Raw genomic sequence first — 14,088 nt, 5'->3', positions numbered from 1 at the left:
AGTCCCATTGACTTACGTTGAGAAACAGACAGTTATTTCTCAGTCATATTATGTGTCAGAATAATCATTCTTCCTCTGCTGCTTTCTGCTTAACTTCTTTTTTCTAATCCTAATTTTTTTTAAAGATTTTTTTCCATTATCACAAGTTATTAGAGTTATAAATTGACCAATCAGATGGCTCAATAAGCGTTTGTGGGTCTGACGTCGAACGTCTGGGGGATTTGAGTGACACATTACGGGTAGCCAATGGGAGCAGACTTCATCAATGAGTCCGTGAAGACCTTTTAACACCTACTTTACAATTCAACAATGTACCAATCATTGTCCTACTGTTGTTTTCCTCAATGGAATGTACCGATGCAGCAGTTTAAAACAACAAGAGGAGCATGCTGTCGACATTTTTAGATGAGGATTTACTCTGTAGAAATAGATTTCACTCTGAGGTTATGTGCTTTGGACTTTTTTGTTTGTGTAACATTCGTTTTTCTTTTTTTTCACTGTTTTGATTGTAGCTTATAAATTATACGTTGCATATATGCGCATAAAATCACCAACCAAAGATTCACCTTCTTCACCTTTCCAGCTTCAGCCTGAATTAGACGCAGCCGTCTGAGGAGCACGAGACAAACTTGAACGGGCCTGGTCGTATTTTCAAACAGAAAAAAGATCCAGCTGTTCACTTGTTAGGATGGTTATTTATTTTAAATACCGCTGAACGTGCTTCTCACATGCATCTGATCAGACTATAAACCTGCATGTGAAGTAACGCTGCTGCGGCTCGCGCGAGGGGGCCGCGCGCAGTTCGGGCACAGCGTCACCCAAATGCTCCTTTTATCTCGACAAAAAGGAATAAATGTAAGTAAATCCCAAAGGACCGCTGACAGAATCAAATGTTGGAATGGTTCTCCCTCAAAGGCTTCAACAATGACTTGTACAATCAGCCCAGTCTCAGTAAAATGCGTACATATGCCACGATTTGGGAAATACCGTGTATAATATACGCCAAAACCGGTTTTTGCGTGCATATAATACGCGCGGTCCTAAACGTGTTAAAATGTGTTTTCCACGATTGACACGTCCCCTGGTGGAGGCGTGAGCATCACAGACAGCCCCACAAACGAACAATTTGCTTTTCTAACCCTAACCATAACCGTAATCCTAACCTTAACCAGGAACGACGTCATTTAGAAAAGAGCCGGAGGATTTCTGACCACGTGATCAAAACGAAACCTAAAAAGCCATTCTCCCGAGCCGCCGTTATTGAAGGTGTTTAATCCGTGTATCTTTCGTTCACGGATTGTGTTTACATCCGCGGTCGGTCTCATGTTTGAGGCGTGGAAAGAGGCAGACGGTTGCAATAATCTCACTCCTGATTGGCGACAGTACTTCCTGTAGATTCGATGACTCAGCTATGACTCAGACCAATCGCTGAAGATTGTTTGCAAATGGCGGTATCCATTTCAGGAATTGACGGTGAAAGCGGCGGCCTACTTTCGCGAGGAGAGGAAGTAATGCATTTCCAATGGGGGACCTCAGTGCTCGCTCTGTCCATTATTTTTACAGTCTATGGCTTTAACGCATTCAAAGAACTAAAGAACTAAACCTCATGTTGATGAAGCTGGTTACAATGAGAAATGTCGCCATCTCCTGGTAAAGGTGGTAATTGCATCTTCTCTGAAGAAAAAACATTTTTTTAGGTTGCTTTGCTGGATAAGATTAAAATAATTCTAGATATATTTACAGACGTACAAAGCAATTTACATGAATAATAGCATCCAAAATAAAATTTTAAGGATGGAAACTTCTTTGTAAAGAACATGAATGCAAAACCAAGTTTCTTTAAGTGGCCAAGACAGAAATTCATGGAAGTTACAGTGAGGTTACATGGAAAGAAGTTGGACATTTTTGAGTATGTAGGGTTAAAAAAACAGCATGGAAAAGAGGCGAAGAGACTTTTGCAAGCAGGATGGAACAAGTGGAGGGAGGTGTAAAGTGTGACAAAAGAGTGTCAGGAAGAATGAAAGGTAAGGTGTGGAAGACGGTAGAGAAACCAACGGAATTTAGAGACCATGGCAGTGAGAGAAAATCAGGAGGTAGAGCGAAAAAAGCAACGATGTTAGGATGTTTGGGACGATGATGGAGAAAATCTTGAAGGAACAGTCCGTGCTGCATGTTTTGAAGATGATAGTTTGGGAGTTATGAAGGAAGAAATCCCAAAAGAAGAATTAAAGAGGAGGAATATGGAAGGAGATCATGAAGACGGCTGTCAGAGTAAAAAAAAATGCATGAACTTGATTAAAACTACTTTAAAATAAAATATTTTTACTATAAACTGATTAAAAAGTGTCATTTTATTTATTATTAATTTGAGGTAATGGCTAGAAATGCCATCAAGTTCAATATCTTCATTTACATGTCTGTCATCAGGTTGAAGTTTGATGAATACTGTCAGAGAATTTCATTTATAAAAAAGTTTTAATTAAAAAAAATCTTATCAATAATTAATTGTTTTATTTGTTTATTTCACAAAAACTAAAGGGCAAATTTGCTGTAAATTTGAGATGGTTTATTGCAAAGTAATACTCAAGGAACTTTTTATTTAAAGGTTTGGAAATATATTTTGAAAATATTTTCTGATTTACTTTTTTTAAAATACAGTTTATTTTAATATTATGATGCTTTATGCAGCTGACCATGAATAATTTAAAAAATATATTTTTTCGTTAATCTTGTTTTACCTTTTGTGATCACCTTGCAAATTCAAATTTATTTCCAGTAATATAAAAGAAAATCCTTTTTGTTTTTCCTTTCAGGCAGATCGTGAATTACGGTCATTTTAGAGCTGAAGTGAATTGATCCATATTTGTATCGATTAAATTAAATAACTTTTACTTAATTAAAAATCTAGAATTGTTCATTTCAACAGCAAATGAAGTAAAAAAAAAACCTCTGACTCAAAATGTTGAGGAACATTTATTCAACAACAGCAAATCTGATCAATGATCCACTTATTTCTTCCAGACACACGGTTACCATGCTACAACAGAAACTGTAGGTTTTTATACTTTATGTGGGCCAAGTGTATGTACAAGCAACCGTAACCATAGAGCCATTTCTTTGCAAAATGCCACGGTTATATTACAACACCATACCAGCTAAAATGAAAGGAAATCATCATTTGAAATATGACAGAGTATGAAATAAAGTAAAATACAAAAAATGCATCATATAACCATTTCACTATAGATACACTATATACTATGTCGTCTTTTTTTTTTTTTTTAAAGGAAACATTTCCTGATCTTAAATTCTTTATAGTTTTTTTTAAACACACAGTGCATTCAGATTAGAACATTTACAGTAGCATTTCTTCAATATTTCAATGAAAAAAAGCCATGACAGGAACATCTATGTTTCATGGGGAGGAGGGGGGGTTACAGAAAACGCCGTACAAGGGTCACAGAGGTCAACATCCATACCGTTAAGAGGGTGGGCTACAGGGGCTCACCAATTGTAAACCATTAAAACACGTCGTTGGCCGCTATGAAACTGACAAATGTGTTCATGGTCATTTATGGCAAAATTCTCTCTGAGCTGATGTGGCGAACAGATGAAAAAAAAACAGAAGCTACTTGAAAGGGTTTCACTTTTCTTTTTTTTTTATTTAAACTATCACTTCAGATTAAAAAAATGTTGGCCTCTGCTGCTGCAGCTAAAAGAGAGCATGATCAGAGCCAGCTGGACTATCTGGAGCTCCTTTTAGCTCAGAAAAGGAAAGCAACAGCAGCAGACAGCAGTGTCGTCTTTGGGTTTTGAAGACTTTGACTTTCTGTTTCAAGCGAAGCTTCAACGAGCCACAAAGTATTCACAAAAAATAAAATCTGCACCGTTGGATTGTGATTTTTTGAAAAAGACAAAATGTTCCTAAATCTGATTTGATAAACAACAACCTGCTGCAGCAAAAAAACACTGGAAGGAGCAACAGCAAGTCCTCCAACTGCAAAGCTTCTTTAGGGTCCAACACCACGTCTCAACAGCTAAAGAGGAAACATCACGCCAGCGGGGGCTTAAAACTGTCTGCAAACAAAGCCTTGCATCGGAACGAACACATGCTTCTGATTAGTCAAAAACATAAACACTCAGGGGGGGCTCACGAAAGACAAACATCCAAAGACTTCCTCCACGTCTGATGTTTGAAGGTGGCGCAGTGATTCTAAATCAAAAGTTAAAGGATTGACCTCCTGACCTAACAAGCTCCGCCCTCCAGTTCTTTCACCATCTCTCAATTTGACTTTATTGATTAAAATGTCGCCAAAATGTAAAGAACATTTAGGTAGTGCATGCTACTGCATGAGGATGAAAGACGGCAAAAAGATTAAGAAATAAAAAAGAAGTAGAATGGGAACACCTGTTTTTGTCATCATATTGGGGAATACAGGTAAGGTGCGGGGATGTAATCTTTTCATAGGTCATGCTATCTGGTCCCTCTCCTGTGCATGGCTCTCTTTCGGAAGTGAAAAGATGGGCTGCTTCTTTCTTTCGTGTCACTGAGGTGGAGCAGGAAAGCAGGCGGGATCCTGAGTCGGGATCTCTGGGGGCGGGGCGTTAGTTGAAGCCGGTGTCGGTGTGGTAGGAGTAGTGCCCGTCCGATGTCAACTGGGTGGTCTCTGTCGCCGATGGCTGCAGTACTATGGGCTCCCCCCCAGCTTCTGTTTGGAGAACAACAACAACCATTCTTCAGAGGCTCATCCTTCCATCTAGTCCAGGAGTCTGCAACCTGCAGACTCTCTGTGGTGGAACAAGTCAGGGAGACCTGACCCGGCCATGTCGACCGTCTGAGTCAGCAGCTCCCTCTAACCAAAACTACCTAAAGAAAACAAATAAACAAAGCCCACAAGCTAAGACTACCTAAAACTAAAACAACAAAACCCAGCAGTGTAAGACTGCTGAGAACAAAGAGGGGAAAGAGAACAAAATAAAAGAAAAAAATAGCATTTTTTTTAAAGTAAGGATTACTTAATTAGCATTTATTTAATTTAGATTACTTAAATGTATAAATTGATGGCTGAGATGCACATAGATGATAAACTATGTAGGTTTTTACATCCCTGTTGACCTCAAGACGTCTTGTTTGCTCAACGTTACCTCCAGAATGCAGATTTTGAATGCAAAGCAAAACTTGGGTAAAAAGTTTGATCTTTTATGAGTTAAAAGCATATATTTTCTTATGCTGCACAACATTGGTCACTAGCTGCCCAGAGCTGCACTGAGATGATCCTGTTTGGTACGGAGCATCTTTATTTTTGAAAAAAAAGTTATTTGAGCTTCTGTCAAAAAATCACATTTTGAGAGATGCTATTTTTAGTTTTACATTTTTGCTAAGAAATAGACATAATTCAAATTTATTATCAAAAAAGAAGATCATGAATGCAAATCCAAATTTCTTAAAGGCTAAAGTAATTCTATGCGGTTCCTTCTAGGTTTTGATTTTTTAATTGTTACCGACCCCTGATCTAGTCCAGAGTCAGTCCTCGAGGGGGGGCTGGCCTCCAGCTGGTTTTCCAGAAACCCCGCCTTATCTGCAGCTGATTACCTGGATCAGGTGTGTTTGTCCAACACTGAGCCTCAATGATGGGTTGGTTGTAAGAGATGCAGGACACCGGCCCTCGAGGACTGACTTTGACCCTGACAGAGCCACCTCTCACCTCTTTCATCAGATTGCAGCTGGGCCTCTAGGTCCTCCGGAGACACGTAGAAGTCTTGCTCCTGGCCCTCCCGAGGCCGGGGTTTACACCGCCCACAGCAGCAGTTACAGCAGCAGCACAGGCAGCAACAGAAGTAGCATCCAGTGGCCAGGCCACAGAATATAAACAGAGCCTGCAGGGAAACAGGCGCACGTCAGGAAAGGAGAAACGACCTTAGACGAGACGGTAGGAGAGTTTCTTACCTTTGCCCACCAGCTAGAAAGGACAAAGTAAGTGTTCACATTTTCCTCTCCAAACTGCTCAGCCACGTATAGTCCAAGTGAACCGTATTTATCGTAAATGTTGCGCTTTGTTGGATCATTCAGAATGGCGTGAGCGTTGTTTATCTCCTTAAACTTATCCGCAGCCTCCGGATTGTCAGGGTTCTTGTCAGGGTGGAACTTCAGGGCCAGTTTCCTGCAGAACACAATCAAAGTTTAAACACATCTGATGCTAAAAGCAGTAAATTAGGAGTGTTTCCCTCACCTGTAAGATCTCTTGATGTCATCGTTTGTGGCCACCTTGTCCACTCCCAGCACATGGTAGAGGGACTCCCCTGCAGTGGACAGAGAGCGCTGCCTCTGCTGCTCAGTCATGGTGCCTCACGTCTTCAGGCTGGGCACAGGAGCCACACAGCTGAAAAAGCACGTCACCTCCATCAACCAGGACATGCACGTCTTAACCGCAGAGGAGTTAAACGACAGATTTTTTTACATGAATGTTTTTCATGGAGATCACCCCTGTGACTTCCGTTAATTGCTCAGATTCTGTGGCCTCTTGGCAGGACCTCTATGGTGCTTGAGTAAATCAAAGGCTGACATCCCTGCAGGCTCACACCGGCTTCAGCAGGCAGGCTTGATTAACAATGAAAACCAGAGAATCCCCACTGCTTCCCAACCAGACTCATCTCGACAGCAAATGAATGGACTCTATTAGATATTTGGAGCCTCACATTTCCACCTAAAGCCGTTCAGAGGTTGTCTGTTAAATTCCCCCCTCCTTGCTGCCTCTATCTATGAAAAAAGAAAGGATTAGACACCACGAGCGCGATGCTGGAGCCTAATCTCCGAGCAGCATCATCATCAGCTGCACTGCTACAGCGCGCAGCATCCATGTTGGTTCGCTCCCCGGCCTGCTCTTGATGCAAGGCGGGGATGGCTCGTCAGCGAACAGCCGCAGAATGCGGGGAAATAGAGGCAGATCGGCGCGCGCGGGGGCCGGCGGGGGGCTCACCTTTCCGTCGGGGAGTGCGCGCGCTGCGAGGCTAACGATCCGGGTAACGTTCTGGTCTTGGGCGCTGGAGCGTGACTATGGCTGCATCGCGCACGTACCCGGACCCGTTCTGGCTCTACTACAGGACCATGGACAGCCGCAGAAGATCGCTGGCTCCGCCCCCTCCAGCCCCACGGAGGCCCAACGTGGACTGATGGGGGAGCGGTCTGACTGGAAAAACGAGAACATGAATAAATACAGACATTTTGAGAAAAAAATATTATTTTGAATGTATTTTATCGAGATTGTTGGACCAAACAAGCATAATCCTATTATATCCCCTTTTTCTGCATTCTTTTTTATTCATTAATATGTAATGTTTGTGCATCTAAGTTATGTTTGATACATTGAATGTTAATTTATTCAAGTTTTATCAATTGAAATTATTTTGAACGTTTAACTTAACAAATGTGTAAAAAATAAAGTTACTTTCAATGCAATAAACAACATTTATTTGTATTTTACTTGTTCATTTATTTCATTTTCATAATGCACAACAATAAATTACTAAATATTCTTGATTTGACTGAAGATTAAAGGGAACAGAAATAAGAAAACTCATTGTCTGCCCCATTTAACAAAATCAAACTGTTTTATATCTACTTGTAGAACATAAATACATCAAATGGTAGGCAAAAGCATCAAAAGCTGACAGATAAAAACAAAACAAACAAAAAAAGGAAAAAAAAAATCAAATATCTCTGATTTTTTTTTCTTGATATTACATTTTCCCAATATCCTTATAGTCCATATTGTCTGAGCAAACAACAAAACCAAACAAAAAAGCAACAAAAATGAACATCAAATGCCTTAGGATATATAATATCCTTACAGTTCAAATAGTTTATAATGTCTGAGCATTTGATGTTTTACTTTTTTAATTTATTAATTGAATTGGACTCTTTTATTGATTTCTCAGGATTATTCCATAATCTGATTCATTTCACTGAAACACTTTATTCAATGTAAAATGCCTATATCTTTTGATGAAAATAAGCAACATAATTAATATTAATATGGTGTTTATACTAAATTTCCCAAAAATTATAGCATTTAATGTCAATTTCTAGAAAAGTTAATGTCATCAGTGTTCATTGCAAAGTAGCAAATTACTGTAATATAATTACTTTTGTCAGTAACGGAGAAACGTGTTGTATTCATTTAAATTTCAGTAATCAAATTACAATGACTAGACTTTAGAAACCCTCATTACTCATGCTTTGGTGCATGTGAAACCATTGCAGGTGACTAGTAAAACAATTTTATTTAAGTAAACTGTAGGCTCTGACTTTTTCTCTTCATTAATGCTGAGTTGGAAATCGGTCAAAGTCAGATGGAGGAAAAAGAGCGGAAATATAGACAAGGACAAACAGGCATTTAGCATTTGGATATATTTCTAAATTGTTGTCAAAGGCAAAAACATTTTAATTAAGTGTAAGTTATGTTCTGGAGATAAACTCCTTTCCACAGGCCAACCTGTCCAATCACTTGGTAAGATTGCAAAGCAACACTATGTTTTTGGCAAAAGATGCCCATAGCCACAGTATTAGTGTCAATCCTAAACATTTTGAGTAGGTTCTTCAACACAATTGTAAGCATCTTTTGCTGTTGTCACTTTATAACAACTTTCAATGTGCAGTTATGCTTTGAAATAGAATAGAATGGAAAAAATAACACTACTAATGTACAACACTTTACCTAAAATGACATGCCCATGTAATTAAATCACATTAAATCATAGTTTAACAATATTTGGCTCAAGAAGATACTAAACAAATCTGGACTCTTTTCTGTGTGGAGTTTGCATGTTCTTCCTGTACACGTTTGTGTTTTTTTTCTATCCAGGCACTCCAGCTTCCTCCCACAGCCCAAAACGCTTCATAGAATAATTGGTTAGTGTCCCTGGTGTGCACGTGAGAGAGTGTGAGGGAGGGAATGTGTGCCCTGCAACAGACAGGCGACCTGTGCGGAGTACCCCGCCTTCATCCAACAGTATCCGGAACAAGTTCCAGCCGCCCAATGACCCCAAAAGAGATAAAGCGGGCTAAGAAAGTGGAAAGTGCAACATTGAAAATGCATTTATTCAATTAAATTCAATTACATATATTAAATTATATTGATTTTATGTTATTTACGTGCAAATGTGGGTTATTTTTCACAAATGCAATATTACATCGCCCTTTAGTCATACTGTTATCATGTGATGTACATATTTTGTGTACACTGTGTACTGGTGTTAGTGTTTATTATGTGTCAATACCTGACTTTTATATATTTTATAATCACCATAGCACCATATTTCGTTGTGTTCTGCATACAGTGATATTCAAGATTTTTTTTTCAACAAATGTAATTACTTTTTACTGTTAATTCTTTTTATTTCTATTTTATTTTTATATTTTAGTAGCTGACTTGCGTGTAATTTTTGTTTAAGATTTGAAGTAGTCTAATTTCATAGGGTTAACATTTAGTGATTGTATATCGTTTCCTGGCAAAGACAACGTATTTTATAATTTATTTTGTATTCGTATATAGAGCAGAAACAGCTGTTTTAACTACTAGTTCGGTCAACTGACTCTCCCTCGGCAACCGTGACGTCACCCCAAGACCAATCAGACTACGCGCGTGACGGACGTGCCTATCGCGAGGTTATCCCGTTAGCTTGGACAGTTAGCTAGCTGCGAACAGCTTGGCGGCGTGCTCATGCTTTTTCAGGCTGCTTTTAAATGAAGCTTTAACCACAGTGAGACTTTTGTTGTACTTATTTATCATCCGCTTCTCCTCGTAGAGAGAAAGGATAACCGGTCGGCGGAGGGTTTGCACGGTAAATAGCGAAAACGCGAACTAGCCACAACATCTGCTCGGGTTTGTTTTGGTAGCTTCAGTGGATTTTTCAGTTATTTTCAGAGACCCTGCCGAACGCTCAGACGATTTAAAAGTTGTGGATAAATAATTTTGTCGCTGTTGAATTTTTAAATACAGTATCAAACGTTTGTTTGGTTGAATTTGTCTTTATATTGGGTTGTAACATGTTTCTGTTCGTGCAGGAACAGACTATAACCGAGCAGTGTCAGTCTTGCTCACGTTTGTTTCTTTCCATCCCAGGATCCCAATGATGAGTTATGCTGAAAAGCCCGAGGACATCACGAAAGAGGAGTGGATGGAGAAATTAAACAATGTTCACATACAGAGAGCGGACATGAACCGCCTCATTATGAATTACCTGGTGACAGGTGAGACCTCCATCTTTAATGTGTTTGTATGACTTTCAGGAATAAAATGTACTTAAATTGAACAAGTTATTTTCTTTTTGGTAAACATTTTCAGAGGGCTTTAAAGAAGCTGCAGAGAAGTTTCGGATGGAGTCTGGGATTGAACCCAGTGTGGACCTGGACTCATTAGATGAAAGGATAAAAATCAGGGAGATGATCCTCAAGGGCCAGATACAGGAAGCGATCGCACTCATCAACAGTCTACATCCAGAGCTCCTGGACACCAACCGGTACTTGTACTTCCACCTACAGGTAGGTTGGCTCAGAGGTTTTCCCAGAACCAGCATGTGATCTTGCAATTATCCCCAGTGGAGCCATCAGATTATCTCATTTATTTCAGTTCTACACTATGGTTAGTTTCCTTGGAATATAGAAATCTGTGGTTTTATGATTAAAAATATATTTTTAAATATTTCTGTTAAAAACTAGCAGTTTTGATTGCTAGAATTTCACCTTGAAAAATAAGGTGCTACTTTGAGGATGTTGCATTTAAAAAAAGTGTTGTTTTACAGTTTTCTAAAGTAATATTCCTATTTATTTTTGTAAAGTGATAAGTACATTTATTGGTACATTTAACGGTCAGATGTGTTTTTAACAAGAAACTGTATTATAATTTCTAGTTTTGACAGTTATGTGTACTACAATATTAATACTTTTTTTGCATAACATTGCATAATTTACAATAAAAAACATTACATTTGACATGCAGTCACTATTAAAATATTAGTAAAGATGACTTTGGCAGTATAAAATACAATGGATTTATTTTTTCTTCTATGCTTGTGTATTATATACAGAACAAAATGCAAAATTTGAAAATTCTTACCTTTAAGGAAGTTCACGGTTAATAAAACTGTCACTTTTATGACAATGATCCTTAACAGTTTTATGCATTAAAAATGACGAACCTTTTTGCAGTGTACCTTCAACATCAGCATTACCTCTTTTTCCTCCTCTCGCAGCAGCAACATTTGATTGAGTTAATCAGGCTAAGAGAGACTGAGTCAGCGCTGGAGTTCGCTCAGACGCAGCTGGCGGAGCAGGGGGAGGAGAGCCGGGAGTGTCTAACGGAGATGGAGAGAACGCTAGCCCTTCTGGCCTTCGACAACCCAGAGGAGTCGCCCTTTGGAGACCTGCTCAACATGATGCAGCGACAGAAAGTAAGCTCATCTGACCTGCTCGCTCTGATTTAAATTAGTTCATTTCGCTTTCTTTCCTTAACGGCAACAGGAAAACTCAGTTAAGATTTAGCAAAAAATTTAAAAAAATCAATTTTATTCTTTCAGTTTTTCAAAAAAATGATAATTTCCAGGGCTCCCACGGGGTCTTAGACACTCTTAAAACATTGAATTTATAAATATCAAAACAATACCTTAAAAAGTCTTGAACTTTCATATCTGAGCCTTAAAAATGTGTTTATACTATATTGTTTCGTTGTATTTCAAATTCAAATACTGTGGTTGTGTTTTTTAAGGAAATTATTGTTCTGAAATGTTTTTCTTTGTCAGAAGGGTTTTTTTTAATGGGCTGAGAAATGTGTCTTAACTTAAAAAGTCTTAAATTTAACTAGAAAGACTTCTCTGAACCTTGGTTTGCAAACAATTTGATTTAAACGAATGTTAAACATAATCAATTCTCTTGTCATACCATCACTGTAGTTAGAAGTTTAGTTACAGTTAGATTTACATATTTATTGACACGAGCTTTTGCCCCAACCTGTTCTGCATGATGTGCAAATAAAAATAGAGAACTACTGAAGGTAATCAGATGTGGTGCATCTCATTTTTTAATGCTTAGCTTCTCCAAATTATACAGAACTGATCAAAAGTGTTGGAACGTCAGAGATAAACAGGCAAACCTCCACACACATCACCAGGACGACAAAGGAGTGGCTACTGAAACAGCATTTCAGATTTCTTTAGTGGAGGACTTCTCTTGGAGGGAGTTAAAGTCTGTTTCCCAGGAACAACCTAAACATCACAGCTCTTGAGAAGATCTGTATGGAAGACTGGACCAAAATAGCAGCTACTAATATTTGCCCTCTATCATTGACTACCAGGGTTACATTACAAAGTGTTGACTTTTGTTATTGATCAAATACTTATTTTCCACCATAATTTGCAAATAAATTCTTTTAACTATTTTTTTGTTTCTTTTTTTTAAGTGGGAGAACTTGCACAATTGGTGGCTGACTAAATATTGTTTAGCCCCACTGCATGACTACTGTTAAAATGCCCATGGTGAGCAGTAAATGGTTCACTAGTTTAACTGGTTTGCATATGTTGATGTGCAGGTATGGAGCGAAGTCAACCAAGCCGTACTGGACTATGAAAACAGGGAGTCGACACCCAAACTGGCTAAACTCCTGAAGTTACTGCTGTGGGCTCAGAACGAGCTGGACCAGAAGAAGGTGAAATACCCCAAAATGACAGATCTCAGCACAGGCACCATCGAGGACCCCAAGTGAACACGACAAACAGCCACTCCCCCCCACATCTCCTTTATTTATGATCAGTCAGTGACTGTGTGACAGCCAGGTAAATACATGTATAATATTTTTTTGTTTTGTTTTCATACATGAAAGGTATTTAAACTTGTTCAAAATGTACATTGCTGTATTTGCAAAGTATTCCGTTTAATTACAGATCCTTAAATTTTAGATAGATTTCAGTGACTATACAAATTACTGATTATATTAAGTATTTTCAAAGCCTACGCTGTGTGTGTTATTTATTGTGGATGTCTTTTTTCACAAAGCTTGGTTTTTGCTAATGTAGGAATAAGTTGTGTAAATGAAGTGTTGATGCTCTGTGAACGACAGAAATAGTAGCAAACAGGCCGGTTTGCTGAAAACGTGTTTTCTTCTGAGCGGGTGGACGGTTTCAATGCCGATTATGATCGAATTTACTAGCAAGGTATTGCTATTTTTTAGGGTAATGTACACTGTTGTAATACAGTTCCATTGTGTTATGATTTTATTCCCCATGCTGTTTGAAAGTTTGTTATAAAACCTGCTACATTCTTTTCAAAGTGTGGGCTTGGTTTGTGTTCAGGCTCTTTGAACATGACAGACTTCACGTTGAAGATGAGTCCAGACCGACAGGTTCATGTCTGTCATGCGAGATAAGCTCATTGTTGTTGTTGGGTGGTGTTTCTAATTGTCTGTTCCAGTTTATCCAACTGGAATCCTACCGTTCCTGAAATCCGGGATGTTTGCTCTCATGTTTAGCATAAACTTCTCACTGCTCTTGACATTTCATACCGAAAGTTTTTATCCTTGTTTTTAGTAAAAACAAGCAAGAAAAAAACCCAACCTACTAATTGTTCATGATAAATTCAGTTTTTCTTAGCTCATTTTAAATACCAACTTTTTATTTTACATGGATCAACCAGACTTTTCTAATTTAATTCTTTTTTATTTATAAGTTGTTGATATAAGTAAGCGATGGGGCAGAATTTCCATGTATTCTAAAATGAAATGAAACCTGAAACACGCCTCTGTCCTTTCAAAAGATGATATGCAAATTAGACAACCCGATGAATCCACCAGGAAACCTTTTAATGTCAGTAATAAAAATCCAGACGGCAGACTGCGGTGTTGCTCCAACAAGTTGGAACAGTTTGGCAGGTTTTCCTCATGAAAGCTCTCTGAATGCGGAAGAGCAGCACAGAAGGAGACAGGCACGCTCGTCTTCTCTGGATGGCCGAATCCCACACAGCCGGAGAGCAGAAGAAGGATTTGCGTGTTTCCTTGTTGGATCCCAGCATTTATGGACTCCAGGCATCAGCAAAAGAAGAAC

General features: G+C 38.7%; 2 protein-coding genes across 3 annotated transcripts; one reads left to right on the top strand and one right to left on the bottom strand.

Annotated features, from left to right (window-relative positions):
- Positions 1-2,954: 2,954 nt before the first annotated feature.
- Positions 2,955-7,135, bottom strand: dnajc5aa (DnaJ (Hsp40) homolog, subfamily C, member 5aa). 2 transcript variants are annotated; one of them, XM_024293981.1, is made up of 5 exons: positions 6,978-7,135; positions 6,231-6,359; positions 5,948-6,161; positions 5,706-5,877; positions 2,955-4,709 (listed from the first exon to the last, which is right to left on the bottom strand). In XM_024293981.1, exons 2-5 carry the CDS (start codon positions 6,338-6,340, stop codon positions 4,606-4,608), a joined length of 600 nt encoding a protein of 199 aa, XP_024149749.1. In that variant the 5' UTR covers positions 6,341-6,359; positions 6,978-7,135; the 3' UTR covers positions 2,955-4,605. The 2 variants fall into 2 exon arrangements, with proteins under 2 accessions (XP_024149749.1, XP_024149748.1); XM_024293980.2 differs by having other exon boundaries at positions 6,231-6,380; positions 6,978-7,134.
- Positions 7,136-9,593: 2,458 nt separating this feature from the next.
- Positions 9,594-13,313, top strand: LOC112159838 (glucose-induced degradation protein 8-B homolog). Its single transcript, XM_024294148.2, has 5 exons — positions 9,594-9,840; positions 10,122-10,249; positions 10,344-10,540; positions 11,251-11,448; positions 12,582-13,313. Exons 2-5 carry the CDS (start codon positions 10,129-10,131, stop codon positions 12,753-12,755), a joined length of 690 nt encoding a protein of 229 aa, XP_024149916.1. The 5' UTR covers positions 9,594-9,840; positions 10,122-10,128; the 3' UTR covers positions 12,756-13,313.
- The last annotated feature ends 775 nt before the right edge of the window (positions 13,314-14,088 follow it).

This window comes from Oryzias melastigma, linkage group LG7, assembly GCF_002922805.2.
Source record: "Oryzias melastigma strain HK-1 linkage group LG7, ASM292280v2, whole genome shotgun sequence".
Lineage (NCBI taxonomy): Eukaryota > Metazoa > Chordata > Actinopteri > Beloniformes > Adrianichthyidae > Oryzias > Oryzias melastigma.
The sequence above is the reverse complement of the archived record's forward strand: the minus strand, read 5'-3'. Positions and strand labels throughout refer to the sequence as shown.

Coding starts and splice junctions, on each gene's coding strand:
- dnajc5aa (XM_024293981.1), bottom strand. CDS start 6,340: ATGACTGAGCAGCAGAGGCAGCGCTCTCTGTCCACTGCAGGGGAGTCC. Junction 6,162..6,230: donor GACATCAAGAGATCTTACAG/GTGAGGGAAACA, acceptor TGTGTTCTGCAG/GAAACTGGCCCTGAAGTTCC. Junction 5,878..5,947: donor TTTCTAGCTGGTGGGCAAAG/GTAAGAAACTCT, acceptor GTTTCCCTGCAG/GCTCTGTTTATATTCTGTGG.
- LOC112159838 (XM_024294148.2), top strand. CDS start 10,129: ATGATGAGTTATGCTGAAAAGCCCGAGGACATCACGAAAGAGGAGTGG. Junction 10,250..10,343: donor TATGAATTACCTGGTGACAG/GTGAGACCTCCA, acceptor AAACATTTTCAG/AGGGCTTTAAAGAAGCTGCA. Junction 10,541..11,250: donor ACTTGTACTTCCACCTACAG/GTAGGTTGGCTC, acceptor CTCCTCTCGCAG/CAGCAACATTTGATTGAGTT.